The 19,697-nt window shown below is 37.8% G+C and overlaps 2 protein-coding genes across 4 annotated transcripts in view; one reads left to right on the forward strand and one right to left on the reverse strand.

The window, feature by feature from the left end:
• On the reverse strand, nt 1-5,494 carry LOC136238053 (uncharacterized). The gene is made up of 11 exons (XM_066028380.1): nt 5,338-5,494; nt 5,000-5,146; nt 4,136-4,273; nt 3,499-3,648; nt 3,122-3,228; nt 2,598-2,649; nt 2,366-2,433; nt 2,251-2,317; nt 709-821; nt 462-567; nt 1-186 (listed from the first exon to the last, which is right to left on the reverse strand). Exons 1-11 carry the CDS (start codon nt 5,383-5,385, stop codon nt 118-120), a joined length of 1,065 nt encoding a protein of 354 aa, XP_065884452.1. The 5' UTR covers nt 5,386-5,494; the 3' UTR covers nt 1-117.
• LOC136238040 (WASH complex subunit 2-like) overlaps nt 5,299-19,697 on the forward strand; it is a 27,803-nt gene continuing 13,404 nt past the window's right edge. Inside the window, exons 1-10 of one of the 3 annotated variants that reach the window (XM_066028368.1) lie at nt 5,299-5,531; nt 5,880-6,220; nt 7,009-7,101; nt 8,126-8,197; nt 9,359-9,545; nt 10,750-10,911; nt 11,121-11,188; nt 12,336-12,383; nt 13,010-13,162; nt 19,369-19,588. In XM_066028368.1, coding sequence (XP_065884440.1) covers nt 5,906-6,220; nt 7,009-7,101; nt 8,126-8,197; nt 9,359-9,545; nt 10,750-10,911; nt 11,121-11,188; nt 12,336-12,383; nt 13,010-13,162; nt 19,369-19,588 — 1,318 coding nt within the window. In that variant the 5' untranslated portion in view covers nt 5,299-5,531; nt 5,880-5,905. The remainder of the gene's footprint in view (nt 5,532-5,879; nt 6,221-7,008; nt 7,102-8,125; nt 8,198-9,358; nt 9,546-10,749; nt 10,912-11,120; nt 11,189-12,335; nt 12,384-13,009; nt 13,163-19,368; nt 19,589-19,697) is intronic. The other 2 variants (XM_066028351.1, XM_066028361.1) reach the window with 2 other exon arrangements.

Below are 19,697 nucleotides of genomic sequence, written 5' to 3' on the forward strand. Positions count from 1 at the left end.
TACTGTAAGTACATGCACGTACATGATTACTTCACCTGCAAACTGTGATACATACAAATATACAAAATATAGCAATCAATTAAAAATATTTGTTATCACCAATACATGCTTAAACAGTCAAGTAGAGACTGATTCCCACTGTGGCTTGTAGACTATTGGGAAAAACTGGCCTTCCATCTTGCATCCCTGGATAATATAAACAAGTTGATTTATAAAGAGAGACTACAACATGTTTAAACATATTATGCATTTAGCAGAAACTACAACCAAACACACAATTAGGAATGCCCAGGTACAAATTTACTGCATAGTACTTTGATAATTAATGAACATTAATAGATATAAAGTTATGCACACACACATTAGTACATAACACACACACACACACACACACACACACACACACACACACACACACACACACACACACACACACACACATAGTTACAAGCCTTACTAACTTTAGGTATGACTGGTTCTTTTTGGCTCAATAACGGATCATCAGTATCTGATATCACACCATCCGCAAAATAATTCACAACACAAGCTCTACGAGGCTTATCAGTCCTTCAAACAATAATTATTATTGTGTAATATGTACAGTATGTCATTAGTATAATACGCAAACATGTCAATACAGTGTAAATAAATTCAAGAGAGGATCATAATTGATATACATGTATACAATAACTGAATGTGATGTTATACCTGTTGGAATATGACCCATGTACCATCAATGGATGGTGAAAACTAGCTTCTCCTTTCTTTAGTAATGATGGGGTTGGTTTAAAGTCTGCCTTTTCCTCTTCGGTCAGTATACCCTGAAAATATGTGTACACCACATAATCTTGAGGTTGAATGATGGATAGAAACTTCTAACTAAAGCTTAATTATAATGTGTGCAACCAGCGCCACTTTAACATGTTAACGCCACTTTAACATGTTAAAGTTCTTACTGGTCTCCTTTCATTGATAAATTGCTACATTCATATATGACTGAACATTTGAAAATCACCCATACTGCTGTTTCAAAGTAAACATATTGTATTAATATTTTATAACGTTGCAACTCAGTAGCCCTGATGGCATGATAGTGTATCATGCGACCAAGAAAGCCAGCCGAGTGTATTTACAGGAAGAAACAAAACACAATTTTCACATATACTGTACATAGTTCTGTACTCCCTTCTTGAACTGGGATCCTTTTAATACCACAACTGCCCTCCACCTTCAGCAACCCACACACCAAATTTGACCAGATTGCCTAACGCAATTGTGAAATATAGGCTGGCTTGTTTTCTTTATTTTTTCTTTGCTTAGGGGACTTAAAATTATTCTTTTCGCACACTTCACAAAAGCATTATGAAATTCAAATGCGTAGCTCGATTTTCTTGAGCTTTGATACACTTTAGGAGCGTATTATGGCACAATCACGTACCAAGTTTGGGATTAATAGTCATAGAGCTTTGGACGATTATTAGCACCATATTGTTGTCACTCCTACAGGGTAAACCGCTTATGGGAATAACTTAAAATCGGGATGCATGTAGGTAAACCATCATAGCTCACACCTTTTGTGGTTTAAAGAAATCGCATTGACAGCAGTAGAGTTACAAGGCAAAAATCAAACAACTGTAAATCGCAGGGTCAAAATACTCTAATAGAACAGTCAATGTGGGCTGAAAAAAGTGCATGAAAAATGTCGAAAAAAGGTTACCAGCGTTCGAACCAGAGACCTCCATACTAAACACCCAAATCCTTAACTACTGAGCCACTGTTATCATGGCTGATCCCCTTGCTTAATTTCTACCTTATAAATAAAAATTCTAGCTAAAACGTACTCGATAGTAGCCAAATGCTCATAATTTCATAGATCTACCAATGGAAAATCTAGCTAGAACATTCTATGTGTGTTTTATTAGAAGTCCTCAAAAAAATGTGTACTCTATTAGAGCATTACAATCACTGTAATACAATACTATTACAAGTATTCCATTGAATCAAAGCAGATCTATATCCATTTTGGTACGGATCAGTGGGGTAGTACACTACTCTTAAGACCAATCGCAGGCCAACCGTCATCATCATATATAATTATCATAATAAATGCTATGCTAATAAAATTTGTTACAACAGGCTGTATTCCAGCATAAAAGTGCAGGATTTTCTTTGTAAAAACTGAGCAACTGAAACTTTATCACATATTGCATGAAAAATCGAGCTGATACAATCTACATACAGTATGCATACTTTAATAGACTCCATATCAGCAAAGTTGTCATCTGTTATGGGAAGGGGCATGCCATTTCTTGTCCACCTAAACAAGGAAGACACTAAATTGAGGTCTTACAATAATATTATGTACCTGTGAGATCCTGGTATAAAATGAAGACCACCATTTTCAACAGTCTGGTCATCCAATGCAATGTGTATCTATTTGTAAATGCATACCGTATAAAACACTCTAATAGAACAGTCAGCGTATTAACAGATGCACACATATAAGTGTACAATTGTGTAAGAGGCTATATTAGATGATTGAGTGATTAGTGAAAAGGTAAGTATGTTCACTGTATGTTTTATTGACAGGTACTCACAGTGAGATGCTTCATTGGTTTTGTTCTGGTCCAATATGAATAATCTTGATGCCTAGGAATGCATGTAAATACACTGTCATTACACACACATATTGTACATACATACATACTGCACCATTGTCAAAATCATTACTCTATTAGAGTGTTTTATCGTATAATAGTTGACACTCAACTATGGTGATTTACATAGAAATTTAGAAACATAGGATCTTCAGATATCCAACAGGTGGTCTCTAGGTGTATGGATAACTGACGTTCTAATGCATTCATTGTGTACATACATATGCATAGTATGTAAAATAGTGGATGATAGCCAGATTGAATTGTTTTAGCTATAATTCTACATAATTCAATGAAAGATGTTTCATATGTGACACATGCATACAATATAATAATTATGTAGCTGTGTCAGCATAAAGCAGCATTTCTGACTGCCTGATCATAACATTGGTTGGACAGAAAGGTTTGAGATTGATTCACACAAAGTTGTAGTGTGTATTGCAAACACTATAATACGTACGTACCATGCAACCACTCCACCATGCTTTGCTGGTTTGGCAAACAACTGATCATGCCACAATCTGACATCCACCTCTTCTCGACTGGGATCTATTAGCTGAGAACTAGGTACCTATAACATATGTAACAATGAAAATGGTAGACTGATGGCTGCATCACTATATAGAAATAAAAGTTTAGCTATTGAAAATATTCTAGTATTAACTAAAATTGGCTTAGCTCAGCATACATTCAATATAAAAGCCACTGATAGATGTCAACAGAAATATCCCAAATTTCATAAATTCTTTCAAAAAAATTTCTATGTAGTTAAGACAGATTAAGTAGTCTGTATACAATTATTAAAATAACAAAAAAAGAGAACATCTGATGTTTCACTTACTGCTATGGCGGGAAGGAAGCAGACATCATGGAAGGCAGCGGTGATCCTCCAGTGACCCAGAGCATGTAGTAACACATTATTGGGGTCTCCCCCTTGATTCCTGTGAAACTCAAAGAATAGACCATGGCCTGGATGGAGTTTGTCAGGATCCTGTAAGTTACAAATTCTTTGATACACAAATTCCAGAAAATCTTGTCCTTAATCATTTCGTTGTTTGTGTACATGCATATTCCTTATGTACCACAGGGAAATCCAAAAAGAAGTGGATTAATATTACGACTACTTCCACTTTTAGATATAGTTTTGTGCATTATTTTCATCGTGTAGATAGATCTGCATTTCTAATTGTGATATGCCTTTGATTGTAGACTGTTCTATTAGAGTGTTTTAGTAGACAAACTAGAATACATAATACAGAATAAAGAATATAAGAAAACACAAAACAGCATATGTAACAAGCAGAAAGAAGTCAGATAATAATGGCACCATCACAAGAGTTTAGTATTTACATTGCAACTGAAATAGTGATATGTACATACTATGTGTATATGATAGGATGCATGTATGCACGTATGACCACGGATGCACACACACACACGCTACACACATACATACTACACACAAACACACCACTCACAAGAAACACTTTATAATCTTCCAGTAACTTATCACACTGATCCTCAGATAACACTCTGATGTTTGGCAAGTATCCATTAGTCCAATATGAATCAACTTGCTCCTGTGTTAACTTGTACTTGTGCCACTCCTTACCAGTCTGTGAGTAACCATACAAGGATTGATGTTCCAGGAATATACATCAATATAACATACAGTACATTATATAAGTACGTACCTCTCAAAGCACACATACCAGAACTATAAATTGTGAGCAATGCATAGGAAATAGGGAAAAGTACAAGATGATTAAGAATGAGGTTGCCTAAAATATTGTCCATTTGTCCTACGTATGTATGTGCTATTTGAGGTGTCATCTTATTGCAAACTCTGCTGACTATTAGGCAGAGAAAGAACTAAGATATCTACAAGAAGCTAAAGTCTTTGAGCAGGCTGTAGGACCAGGTGTCCTACAGACCTTCAGCACTTGTGCTGTAAAGCATTAATAAATAAAAAGCAAAAGTTGAACATCCACCACCATGTGGCACTATCTCTACGGGTAGTAATCACTCATTGTAAGATTCAACTTAAACGCTTGCTTTATATTCTTGGTGATACATGATGTAATTACCCATACGTCACTTGTTTTTGTTAATGCCATAGATACCAATGGTGCTCAACTGAGATGTCTGGAAAACTGTTCATTGTTTACTGAACAGTTCCTAGCTGTTATGAAACAAAACGTAGAAAACCTATTGTATCAAACTACAGCAGTTTATGAGGTCTACAAGATCCCATAGCTAAAACATGAGTTTTCTCACATTTCTAATGCAAGTAGGAACTATAAAACACATATCAGTAGCATAAGAACTGTCAGACACAGTACCTGAGGTTGATCAAAGAGTCCTCCAATTGGTACATGAACTGTTGAGAGATCCTTGAACCCTTCAGGCAAGTTAAGATCAACCACTCCCTTCTTTCTAGCTTCATTCTTGTACATGGTCTTCTCATCAATATCATCACTTTTAGATTTCTAACAGAATTGGTGACAAAGTGAACCTAAATAGACTGATCTACTGAAAGAGGGGTCCCAGTACTTCCTTGCTCTTAGGCAAATGCTCTACACAAATTCCCGGTTCGATGTACATGTGGAGTTACCGCCTGAAAGCCACGCCCATAAGTGGGTTTCACAAAGTTTTCTACAGGGATTAAACCAACTCATACCTTGGTAGGAGGCTGGTCTGGAGTTGCTGGATCCTCTGTGGATGACATCTTGATTTGGCAGGACTGGTAGGAGTGTTCTATGAAAAGCGCACGCGTATGAACTCACAAGATTCACGTGACTAGGATTTTTCTACCGATGTAGCGCTTTTTCGTTGTATGTGTGTAAAATAATATCGCTTCTTGTTGCACTTAAGGTATGTTTGGGAATGACATGATTTGGGTTCTGACTTGTTGAATCATGTAAGATTAAATAGATTGTATGTTGGGCATTTATTAGAATTTTTCATGTAAGTCTTCGTAGCACTTCGCTAAGGACTTCTGAAATCAATCTAAACACTTCTTAATGTTTTGACCACTTGTACATACCTTAGTTGACATTTAATCTGTTATTTTGCCATTTAAATGCCGCGTGTTGTTCAAACTGGTGCCCTTAGCGTAGACCATTTTACTCCCTAATGAATTGTCTTGGTACTGTTACTAGATGCACGTGACATTAATGTGTACAACCATGTGTGTTGAGTGTGAGTATACTGTTCTCGTAGAAAACCAACAGGTATTGTTGCACTAAATGGCAGCCCCACCCCCTCCTCCGCCACTCCCACCAATCAGCAGCCCATCTCCGGAATCTGATGATGACAGAGACTCCAGTAGTAGTGCATCATCATACTCAGAATCGGATTCCGATGCTACTCCAGTGCCAACTTCTGTTCCAGTTCCACCTCCACCACCTGCACCCCCAAGTGTGCCAGTTACTGGTGCTGATGTAGTGACAGACGAGACAGAACCTCCTGTCAAGGATGATAGGAAATTGTGGGAACGTCCTTGGAGTTTGAAAGAGCTAAGAGGTGCCACAGAAAGCTGGACACTGGCAGCTGATGCTGGGGTGAGCTGATATTTGTGCGTACATCTCTGCCAAATGAATTGTACATAGTTTAGGGGGATAGTACAGAATATTAGGATAGTATCACAATTTATATTACCTCTCATTTATAACTTACTCTTGGATTTAGGAAACAGAATTAGTGTATCTTTCATTATCGTTTTACTATCATCAATCATGAACAGTATACATATCTTACAGTACTATTGTTTGGACATTGCACACTACTGTCCAGCCCAGATATATTTTGCATTACTTAATGTTTCTTACATGTGTGATACTACCAGTGTACATATACTGTACATGTGTATTCTGATAATGAAGTCATGTTGTATGTGTTTGTGACTGGAACAAAGAAACTTATGAAAACTCCCTAGTGCAAGTAATAAACCTGCTATTTAAACTTTATGAAAAGTGTCTGTATCTGTCTCCTATGGGTACCTCTAGTACTAAGCAATGCAACCATGTTTACTTCAGCTAGTGGTGTTTTCAAAGCAAGCATACAGACTCTGTACAGAGAAGGGTTTATGATACAGTATTTAGAGCCAGTAGGGGCTGTAATTTTTAGCACTGCTAATTTATGAGCTGTGCTGGGGAACATACGACAGTCACTGGTTTGATGACGTTTCAAGTAATTTTCATGATTACAAATTAATGGTAAAGAAGGAATGATGTTTGGTTGGGCTTCACCACTAGGGTTAGCTTGTAGTGAGTGCTTAGAGCCCCCTGGTCAGTGGTCACAACATTTTTTTAATTCTGTACATGTTGACTTGCTTGTCTGTCACTTGTAGTTGCTGCTCTACATGAAGGAGTTCTCACAGAAGGTGGTATCCAAGACAACGGAAATTGAGAAACAAGTTGACTCACTTATTCATGAAGCAAAGGTCAGTGTAACTTTATTTTAGTATATCATATGTGTTTACTGCTAAAATCAAGTTTCTGGAATGCAAGATTTGGAAAATAAGTAATGAACACCTTGGGACCATGTCCTGGTAGCTCAATTTCTCACAAACTACTGCAATAGTACCTCATCATACTGTAGTACCGTAATCTTATAAAAAAATATAGTACTATCAGAGATGACTTGAGTGTGGACCGTGATAAAATATCACCCAAAGACCTGCCTTGATTTTCCCCACAATGACGTGACAGTATTGGTTGGTAAAATTCAGATTAACCTGAAATGTTTTTGTCAAGTTGCTAAATATTTTTTATACAAAGTATTCAATGGAGTTTTCTACTGCCTGCCAAACTGATGCGTTCAGTCAAGCATAGCAGAAAGTGGCTACAGCTATGGCACTACTTTTTCGCAGAAACACTTGTGCTATTATCTTATTTTCATATACCAGGCCCTGGTGTATATCAATATTAGAATGTAAGTGTACAGCCCCTTGTGTTTCTATGAATATAACTGTATTACTAGATTCATATTTGTACCTCACTAATGAATATGATTAAAACTAGAATTATTATCATATACAGTCAGTACCTATGCTAGCACTGTATATTACGGGATTTGGGCTTTTCTGGTCAAAACTGGTAAAAATATCACCGGAAAAGCCTAAATGCTTCCTATAGATTGCCAAATTTTTTTATTCAATGGAATTGTCTACGGACTGACTAACTGCCTGCCTGCCTGCCTAATTCCTTCGGACAAACGTAACTTGGTAATGGCTAAGATTACAGGTCAGATTTTTTTCACTCCAGTCATAATAATGTTACAAAAAGTAAACAAACCCACAAAGAATTTTAAGTTCGATTAGGGATCATAAGAAAGTATGGAAACAAGGGATATCACCTGCACCTGAAGATTTACTAGTGGGGTGATACATTGTCCCAACTCTAGTTTAAAATTCCTAAATTATATTTATACTTGTACTGTTTATTATCCTTGTCTCCTTGTCACAGAACACTGATACTAGAGCTGGTAACATCTTTAATGACTTCATGATGTTGTCCAATATCCAGTTTGTGGAAAATGTGAGTAGTGTGTACATGTTTACATGCGTGCGTGCGTGCGTGCGTGCGTGTGCATGCATGTGTCTGTGGTGTGAGGCAGCATAGCCAAGTGGCAAGAACATCAGCCTAGTAACTAAAAGGTTCCCGGTTTGATGCTCAGTTGCGTCAAATTGATGGTTAGTGCTGTTGTTTCATGAGCAAGAAACTTTACTCATACCCAGCTGTTTAAATGAGGACCTGTTGGCCTGGGAAGCAGCCCACCCAGCAGCTTGTACCTGGGAAAGCAAATGCTAATTGTCCATGACTCATACAACGTGTGAAGATCCAGGTGGGACTTCAAGTGCCTGCACTTTCACCTGTGAGACGTGGTACAGCCACTGTGGGTTACTAGTCCTGCCCCTGGAGGATTTGTCTGTGCTGACTCCCAACACCTGAGTAGCACACTAGTGTCCCAGTGGGTAAGTGGGACTGTGCTACCATGGTAGCTGAAGGCTTTGATTTTGTGTGTGCATGCGTTCGTTCGTTCGTGATTTCAAACAGCTTGAAGGTGCTGTCAAACATTTACGTTTTCTTCTTTTATTTCTTGTACAAGCCTTTTTGTGGCTTTCCTTCATTCAAACAGTCATATTGCAAACTTATACACTATAATACAGTATTTGTTCTGCTTAAATATGGTTTGAGCATTTAAACATGCATACTATAATTGCTTTATTTTACACTTGAAATGCTGCACATTTTGATGCTGTTGTGCTTGTATAAAATGATACGTATATTTTTACACACCTAACCCTAAGAGTTTGCCTCATGTAAATGTACGTGTGTACTATATGTAAATAGTCTATGAGAGAGATATCCTACTTTACCTGATTATAGTGCTCCCTCAATTATCCGAACGCTTGGTTATCTGAACTGTAGAGATGACTGCTCTATTAGAGTATTTGTGTAAGATATATGTTCTATTAGAGTATTTGAACAGGACTTTGTATTGAATGGGCTTTGATTATCTGAATTGAACATGTTGTGGTCCCAAGAGGGTTGGATAATCGAGGGAGCATAGTACAATGGTGTCCGCTTTTCAGTGTGTGTCCATATTGAAGGAGGTTCTAGTATATGTACTAATATGTACTTGTGTAGTACTGTAGTGAAGTACCTCCTCATCATCCTATTATTTGTCACACATAGAGGGTGTATGAAGAAAGCAACGAAGATGAGGGGAAGGAGAAAGAAGAAGCCCAACAAGGACAATCTGAGGAGCGCCCTCCAGAAGAGAAACAGAGGGAGGTGTTTGGTAAAATACGAGAAGCTGTTTCCTGTGGCCTGAAGGTACTAGAGGAAGCCTTCACCAAACTGGAAGTGCAAGAAGAAGCAAGTATGTACTAGCCTCAGGGTTTATCATACATTTAAATTTACTGCTTGGAGATGGCAATACTACGCTACATATTACATGTATTGCTGTAGTAGTGTTTATGCTTGGTAGATCTGTGGCTGACATCTTTTCCACAGTAAATATTCTTCAACCATTGAACCCTGATGTCATTTTGGGAGCAATGATAGTATTAGAAGATACTGTCTTATCTAACAAATCATTGAAAATGTCATTTTCTTGGTTGGGGGCTCTGACTCCTGATCATTACTTATGATCAAAGATTCAGTTAATTTTATGATCTTATTTTGGTAAAAGTATTTGAAGTAATTGTAAGTATTTAAATACATTAGGTATAAGTATTTAATTACAAAATACAAGTACATCCAGTTTCTAAACTACAAATACAATTACTCATAATTTGTATTTAATTGTAAATACTCATGTATTTGAACCCAAGTCTGCAAGTTAGAAGCCACACTAGTAAAAAGGTTATCTAATACTGTATAGCAGGTTTTTACCACGAAGACTTTATTTTTGCGAACAGTGCTTAGCCACAGTAATTAAATTTGCGCTTATTTTATCTCGCATGTTTTCAAATTTTCATGTCTTCTTGTCCTGTAACTCTATACGTATTATTGTGCCACCATGAAACTAAACAAACTGCATATCCTTGAGAGGGCGTGCAGTAAGTGCCCTGCTACTGTTGGGTTGTCACGCAGCGGCACACATCCCCACTTTTATATATAATGCAAGTAAGTTCCTCGCCAATGACAGGAATCCAAAATGTCTTACATGGTATCCATGTATATAACTACTTAACAATGCTTCCATCTCCTCTTTCAATGCATTTCTAGTAATCGAAATAAAAATCTGTGGATTTTATTTTTGTGGATAGCTGCGTTAGTGTAAATTTGTGTTTTGCTGGCACAGTATTATGGCTGTATAGCCCATTGGAAAGACATTCACGATAGTCTGTATAATTCTTTGCACTTGTATGCTACTGGCATGATTAAATTGCCTTAAATTACCTTCCTCAAAGGTATACTTTAGTGCTGTACACCTACAAAATATTTGTCTCTGGTTAATTGCCTACCAACAATTAGCAATAACTGGTTAATTGGTTGTATGTGGTAAAGTGATGATGATAATTTCAGAAAGCTAGGCACGCACCTGGTAAGTGTGCAAATTACACCATCTCATTGTTCAGGTTCTGATTCAGATGATGATGAAGCTGTGTCTGGTTATCATGAACCATTGCTGGAGGCTAAGGATCCTTATGCCCTGAGGCCGATGCCTTATTTAATTGGTACTTCAGGGTTCTTCTCAGCAGAGGATGTTGGTATTGGGGAATTACCCACTGACTCTGAAGGTGTGTGTGTGTGTGCGTGCGTGCGTGCATGTGTTTGGGTTTGGTGCGTGTAATGTACATACAGAGGGTTGTAATGTGTGTGGTATGCATGTACAGTGTAGCATGTACAGTGTAGCATGTACAGTGTAGCATGTACACACACTGCACTCTAATCTCGGTACTTTCTACCAACAGCACAAAGTTTATGTGATGTCTTTTATTATCTTCAGATGAAGAAGACGAAGAATACTCAACAGATGAAGAGGAGCCACAACCCAAACAAAAATCTAAAGGACTGGTAAGATCAAATTGTGTTGTTGAACTTTAATACTGTATCTGATACTCAATATTTTTAAACCAGGTGCGTGCCCACAGCCAGCCGAACGCCGGCTGTGGGTGCGTGCTTGGTTTACTGAAATTGTTTTCATAAATGTGTGTGTGTGTGTGTGCCTATCTATACCTATGTTTGTCTGTACGCACCCACGTGAGCAAAATTGTTAAATAATGGTAATAGCAGCTTTTACGTAAGAAGTAAAAGCGAAATGAAGTCTGTATTAAACTTCTGCACAGGTGAACTTTGCTCTGAGGTGGTTTCTTTTTGGCAGACTGAAATACAGGTGTGGCGACTTTCCCCAGACTTTGTAAACTACCTTCCCTTTGAGGTTTTCAGGCATTTAACAACTGAAAAACCACGGAGCAGGCCTCGTACATTACCAGGAATAGCCTGTCACTTTGAGTTGAAAGGGGGCGTATCCCTTATGTACGTGAATGAAAATAAAGAGCAGCTTTGAGGCTTTGCCAAGAGAATCTGTGGAAAAAAACATGATAATCAAACTATAAAACAGTTTAGAAGATACTTCTGTGCGTAATATGTTGGTTAAAGCGGTTTGTTTAACAAGCGCTTCCTTAGTAGTGCATAGCAACGTAATTGAACGAAATACAAAAAATTCATGAATTACGAAATACGAGAATTAGCTCCTAGTATTATTGCACAACCCAAAACTACCCTATTGTAAAATAGTAATACATAGTTGGTTAATTCATAGTAGCATATACTATCTTTAATTGCAGATGAGCATGGCGCCTGGTTTTTAGAAGTAGCACAACATCAACTTGTTTTGATTATTGCCCAGCTCTACAGTCTATATTATAAACCAGTTTGGAGCATGAAATTGTTATATAACTGGTGTATACAATTAATTCCAATGATATTATAGTAACTGAGTTATCTTGACCATTGTACATCTTATGTAGCACATGTACTGGTATTGACAGTTATAACAGTTTGATATACTGTGTACAACAGGAGTGGCCATGACATGTATAAGATTATCCTTGAAGTTTGTGTTGATTTCTGTATAGGAGTTGAGCTACAGTATTGTACAAGTTCTTTTTGTATTGTGTCTATTTTTCTTTTGTGACTGTTGTTTTGTTTTGTTTTGTAGATGGAAGAAAGTTCATCTGAGGAGGAACTGTTTGATCAGTCAGATAAGGTACAGTATGTGTATTCTATACAGGTGTGTATGTGGTCAGGCCTGCTAGAACAGAGCATAGGTACGTAACATGTGCTTACTATTAAAATACGCTCATGACTTCCATTTTACCTCACAATGCTATGGTAGTACAAATTTAGACCTTAATCCTTTTAATATGCTGTATACACACCCAGTAAGTGAACAGTCATCGTAGTAGTTCTGTGGCTATAGCCTGTACGCTGTGGACCACAAGCAGTTTGTTACTATGAGAGGAAAATGTGTACCAGTACGAAAGTTGTAGAATTGATTCAATTGAAAGGCTTATTGTGAAGTGCAACATTGAACACAAGTAAACACACTCACACACACGCACGTACGCAAACATACTACACACACACACAAACACGCACACAAACATGCTACACACACACACATAACACACACACACACACACACACACACACACACACACACACACACACGCACACACACACACACACACACCATCCTCTAATATTTGCACAAAAAGAATCACACAGACTCACGGACTTGCATACTTGCTTGCACTCATGAAAGAATGTTAGTATGTGTATAATTAACATTTCAGCAAAAAGAACGTATATAAGTGATTTCTATCTCTCTAGGAAACTGATGATGAAGGACTGCCAAAGCCCAAAGGACTAGCAGAAGAGAGTTCTGGTAGCAGCAGTAGTGGAGAGAGTAGCTCAGCCGGAGAATTTGAAAGTGACGATGAAGGTACCTCTAAAAAGCCACCTGCTATGGCTGTACCAATGAAGGTATTTACCGTACACAATATGTTTCTTCATGTCATCTCATACACTATGCAGCCTTGAGGAAATGTAGCTGTTAGTACAGTACTATGCATACCAGTTCAGGGTAATGGCCCAATGGTGTTACATGAATTTTAACATAAAGACTTTTGTGGCCATGCCTGCTTTTGTGGTGCTACAAATCTTGTTGAAATAATCATACCATGGATAACTATATGTACAGCTATGTATATACACCTGAATATTGCAGTCAAGATTATGCTGTAAGTACGTATGACATCAAACTTATAGGTGACATGTCCTGTGTAGTACAAAGTTAACAAATTGAATGAAATATATTTTATCGGCTAGTAACATACAGTACGGTAGTAGAGATCATGGAGGTTGTAGTAGTCTCACCTTCCTTCATATCAGCTGGTTAGGCATGACCAGGAGTTTTTATGATGCTGACTTTTCAAAGGAAGTCTAAGTACTTGTGTGTTATTTGTAAACTAAAAAAAGAGCCTGAACAACTCTTAACAATGGATTAAGTAATTATTTTTGTAAGCTCTCTGTTCTGCAGAGGACCAGAAACAGAACTACTGTATGTTGACATCATTCTTTTAATTACCCTACCAGTATTACTGACACTCTATGGCTGCATATTAACTGCTAGAACCTGTTAACATAACCAGCAGGAATTACTAGTCTGACACGGCCGCCCCTTCGCAAACAGGAAGGGTCTGGGGACTCTAGCATTGTGTACTTGTGCGAACTTACCGAAAACTGGTGTGTCCAATCAAATCACTTGCCTGCTCATTTAGTGACATGGATATCCGTTTTGGCTAACTTGATAGGTGGCAAACTATGGCTTCTGTTTTGCTTGCCTCGAGTATTGTCCAGTTAGAATGACTTATCGTGAAGGAATAAGGATGGCATATTTAAAAAGTACAAAGAGTAGTCTTGTAAGTTAGAAGCGGTGAGTTTTTAACGTTCCACTGGATATGAATATCGCATTGACTAACGATAATGGTGCAATCTAATTATGGAAAACCAAGTCTCTCCCAGTAATTACATCCATTTGCACAAGTACACAATGCTAGAGTCTCCAGACCCTTCCTGTTTGCGAAAGGGCGGCCACGCCAGACTAGGCAATTACTGCTCTCTCTATAAGGACTTGTGGCTGTAAAGGCAGAGATAAAACACAGCGATATCTCGCCAGTGTTACACTCCTTTGTGCCTTGCATTGCTTATGATCTGGCATTACCAAGCCAACTGAATTGACTGAGACTGACTCACTGACTCACTGAATGATTGTCTATCTGTCTGACTGACTGACTAACTGACTGATGCTTCCAAGCATAACTCAACTAAGTGTAAAGCTATGGGCTTGATATCTTTACTGTTTGATATCACTTCTGCACTTCATCTAACGCCAGAGCCTGGGCAATTGTATCAAATGGTACAGGAGTATTGTTTAAGTAGGGGCCCCCAAAAGTGACACATGCTGCCTTTAAAGTCATCCTAGAGACATCTTATGTGACAAAAATCACCTTTACAGAATAATATTAGTCAAATACAGCCTTAAAACAAGAAAACACAGGCAGCCGGATATAGAATAAAAAATCACTGAAACTCAAATTTTTCCACCAAAACCACAATCTATTTACTTGATCATGATGACACACCCTGCTATTATTGGTATAGCTGTGTTGAATAGTGCCACACCTCCTGGTAAGCGCAAGGCTGACTTGAGATACTGTAATACAGCAGTCACCCTAATAGAACAGTAGTCACACGTGTATAGCTGTATGCTATCTAGCAAAAAATCAAACAAACTAGTATATCAAAATAGTCAATTTAAAGAATCCTAATTTAGTCTAACAAGAGATGAATGATGGTATTTCAGCATAGCTCGGTGGGAAACTCCTTTTGTTGGCATGTTATAACACTATGCCAATGTAGGGATTTTTCTCTCCGAGCTATGCTGTAATCATGAACCATGATAGTGGGTTCATAATAAGGATCGCCCATGTTTTTTGCAAAAACTCTAATAGAACGCACGCCTAAAAACCACCTTGGAAAGTATCCTCCAACTCAAAACAACCTTCTGGTGGTTCTTTGCAATGAGTATAGGTCCACTAGTAAGTATCAAGTGAAAAGGAAACAGTATGTGTATTTCAGACAAAACTGAAATATGCCCGTTTGTTCATATTATTATTATTATTCTTTCACAGGCATAGCGAGGTTTACAAGGAGAATCCTGGGATAAAAAGTAGCAAGGCTTGCTGAATGGATCACTGTGCGTGTCCATGACCTATTTTTGATTTCGTTTTCGGATGGAAACAGCCCAAACTGGGCCGTTTGTTCTTGCGAAAATGCCATTACGCTCGAGAAGCCATACAAGATCACGCTCAAAGTTAGGTTTTTTTTATGTGCGCTGCTTGTGGTTAATAGAATCTGTCTTTATTAAACTCAGTATAGTTCAGGAAGCTTAATCTGGGCTGATGACTTTGTTGCAAGGTGGTTTTTTCGCTCCGTGATTATTGTACGTGGGCGGTTTATCCAGATTAAATACTCTAATAGAGCAGTCACTTAAATACTCTAATAATGCAGTCAAGTGTATAACAACAATCCTTGCACTGAATTTGACAGCTATTAAAGGCACCAGTATTGTAAATTGTAGCTCATATTGGGAGACTCTCAGACTGTATTCACACTGCAATTTGATCAGTTTCATGTTTGTACTGAAACATTGACGGTGTTACTATGCAGAATGCAAAATTACACTATTCACCATAGTCTTCATTATCATTCAAAGAATCCATGTTAATTTGTACATATGATATTGTAGTCAATAGAGTGAGAAGATATTGCTGAGGAGATGATGTGTTCCAACAACTTGCAGCAAATACTAGTCAATGACATAGGTCTATAGTTCGATGGATTAGTACACGGGCCTTTCTTGTATACTGGTGTTACAAATGCCCTCTTCCAGTCTGAAGGGAGTTTACCCTGATGAATAATGTAGTCAAGTGTATAACAACAATCCTTACAATGAATTTGACAGCTATTAAAGGCACTAGTAATGTAAATTGTAGCTCATATTAGGAGACTCCCAGTCTGTATGCACATTGCAATTCGATCAGTTTCATGTGTGTACTGAAATGTTGACGGTGTTACTATGCAGAATGTAAAATTACACAATTCACAACAGTCTTCCTCATAATCCATTACTGAATTAATAAAAAGTACACAAACTAGATGAAAAAAAAATTGGAAATTTTAAAATGGGAATAGGGATTGCTGAAAAAAGCCACAAAACAAGAAGGGATCGCTGGGGTGGTAATGTAAACCACAAATCCCTATTTTGACTCTGTCGGTGGTAATGCAAACTAGGGATGGGCGGTATTGCTTTTTTTTGAAGAACGGTACGGTATTAGGAAAAATACCTCGGTATCACTAAATACCTTGTATATTGTACACTTTTTATAAACCTGGGTAAGCTATGATTTACACTTATACCCACATTGTGCTAGTAGTGAAAGTTATCTTTTAAAGGAACAAATGAAATGACAATTGTACCACAAAGTAAGGTTTGGATATCTCAAAAGGTAAATTATTGTGTTTGTCTTGTCCACAGCATAAACACATGGTTGTGTGGGGCTTGACTTCATGTGTAGCCACCACTAAACCACCAAAACTTTAATTAATACATTAAATTCGGTATTCGGTATTTTTAGAAAGCCACAACAGTATCTGAAAAATACCTTTTTGACAACTAATACCTAAATACCTCCCAACCCTAATGCAAACCACAAATCCCTATATTGACTCACCTCAAAATGACAGAGCATGTAAGTAAAGATTTATGACAGAGTCAAAATAGGGATTTGTGGTTTACATTACCACCCCAGCGATCCCTTCTTGTTTTGTGGCTTTTTTCAGCGATCCCTATTCCTAATTTAAAATTTCCAATTTTTTGTTCATCTAATTATTATTCTTATTATTCATAATATTATTACTGGGACCGCGTCACATACAACCAAGTACATACACCAATGTTGCAACCTACCCATTGGGCAAGTATAAACAGTGCCATAGGAAACACTCAGAGCAGTGTGCGTGTACCTGTGGAAATGATACATATGCATACGTACACAGGCAAGGGAGTTTAACTGGCATCAGAAAACCACAATACTAAAACACAACCTACACAAAAAAACAAGTTAAGTTAGCTATATTGAAAGTAACTATATATTGTAGGTGTGACGTGTCTCTGAAGATGACTCAGCAGTGAAGTGAGGCTATACAGAACAAGGGATATGGTGAAGGCACAATTAGCGATTGATCCCAATCAAGCCAATATGGCACAACAGACTCTGTTGTAACTAGAGGCCACTGGTGATGTACCTGTATATCAGCAGTGTGGCATTGGCACAGTGATCACAGTCTATAACAATATGCATACAGCCAAGCACAACATACAGGAGATAGTTACACATTGTTGTATATGCAGCACTGCATCGGCTTCTTGTTTAGCTATTACAGACTCACAGTAGACTAGTAGTTAAGCCGAGTGGAAAATAATTCCAGGCGCCAGCAAGCCAGATGAAGGTGCCGGTATAATGAAAATAATTCCAGCCGCTAGCAATCCAGATGAAGGATGAATATGTAGACCTTATAATACAACTACCGGTACAAGTATTACATTACTCATTACCTTGCTGTTCCAGCTGGTTGTTTATGAGCGCATCAGCTGGTATCCCAACTGGTCCTTCACTGCATGACGCCTGGAGCGCATATCCTGCACACAAAATACACAGTTACAAACATTTAAACATACTTGTAATGACGTTTACTAATCTTCTCCTTCAGCAATCTGTAATTAAACAAGGGCGTGGTGTCGGGCGTTATATAGAATTACACGTACGGTAAGGTCATCAGCACGAACAGGCGTACTTATTATATGGTTGTGTTCATTCACAGGCGAATCTATCCCCGCTTAGTTCATGTCTCTAGGCCTCGTAGTTTTCTCAAACATTATTTATTTATTTATTTATTCATTCATTATTATTGATGTAATTTTAACCGCATTTCGTATTATTCTTACTACTTGGTTGTATAATTATTCTTTCACAGGCATAGCAAAGTTTACAAGGAGAATCCTGGGATAAAAAGTAGCAAGGCTTACTGAATGGATCATTGTGCGTGTCCATGACCTATTTTTTGATTTCGTTTTTGGATGGAAACAGCCCAAACTGGGCCGTTTCTTCTTACCAAAACGCCATTACGTTCGAGAAGCCATACAAGATCACGCTCAGAGTTAAGTTTTTTGGTGTGCGCTACTTGTGGCTAATAGAATCCGTCTTTATTAAACTCAGTATAGGTCAGGAAGCTTAATCTGGGCTGATGACTTTGTTGCAAAGTGGTTTTTTCACTCCGTGATTATTGTATGTGGGCGGGTTATCCAGATTAAATACTCTAATAGAGCAGTCACTTAAATACTCTAGTAATGCAGTCAAGTGTATAACTACAATCCTTACACTGAATTTGACAGCTATTAAAGGCACCAGTAATGTAAATCGTAGCTCATATTAGGAGACTCTCAGTCTGTATGCACATTGCAATTTGATCAGTTTCATGTGTGTACTGAAATGTTGACAGCGTTACTATGCAGAATGCAAAATTACACTATTCACAACAGTCTTTATTATCAATAAAAGAAATCTCATAATCCATTACTGGATTAAATAAAAAGTACACAAACTAGATGAATTAAAAATTGGAAATTTTAAAATGGGAATAGGGATCGCTGAAAAAAGCCACAAAGCAAGAAGGGATCGCTGGGGTGGTAATGTAAACCACAAATCCCTATTTTGACTCTCTGTCGGTGGTAATGTAAACCGTAAATCCCTACTCACTTCAAAATGACAGAGCATGTAACTAAAGATTTATGACAGAGTCAAAATAGGGATTTGTGGTTTACATTACCACCCCAGCGATCCCTTCTTGTTTTGTGGCTTTTTTCAGCGATCCCTATTACCATTTTAAAATTTCCAATTTTTAATTCATCTAGTACTATCTTGTTTCACTACTTTTTATCACTTGAATCCCTACTTCATATTTGAATTATAATTTTCAATATGCTAGTAAATAATAAAATAATAAAATGTTGAGAAAAAAGCTTGTGGAGGGAGGGAGGTTATGTTAATTTTCTTTTCCTCAAACAGATGGATCTTCAAGCAGAGTTAGCAGCTAAGCTTGGTGTTGTACCAGCTGTCCCTATAGCTGAAGGTAGTGATCATGACCTGGAGAGTTCAGTGGCACCATCAGAGAGTGTCAGTGCTGCTGGAGGTAGGAAGAAGAAGAAAAAGAAGAAGAAACACAAGGATAAAGGTTTAGCTGAAGAAGATGATGAGGACATAGAGAAGAGCTCATCCAAACCAAAAGGTACTCTATGTGTACGTACATATGGTTTGTATTTGATATCATAGTTAAGAGTGTTGTCTGTAATGTGTGTGTGGGTGTGGGTGTGGGTGTGTGTGGTGGGTGTGGGTGT

Source organism: Dysidea avara, chromosome 1 (assembly GCF_963678975.1).
Source record: "Dysidea avara chromosome 1, odDysAvar1.4, whole genome shotgun sequence".
In the NCBI taxonomy this organism is placed as follows: domain Eukaryota; kingdom Metazoa; phylum Porifera; class Demospongiae; order Dictyoceratida; family Dysideidae; genus Dysidea; species Dysidea avara.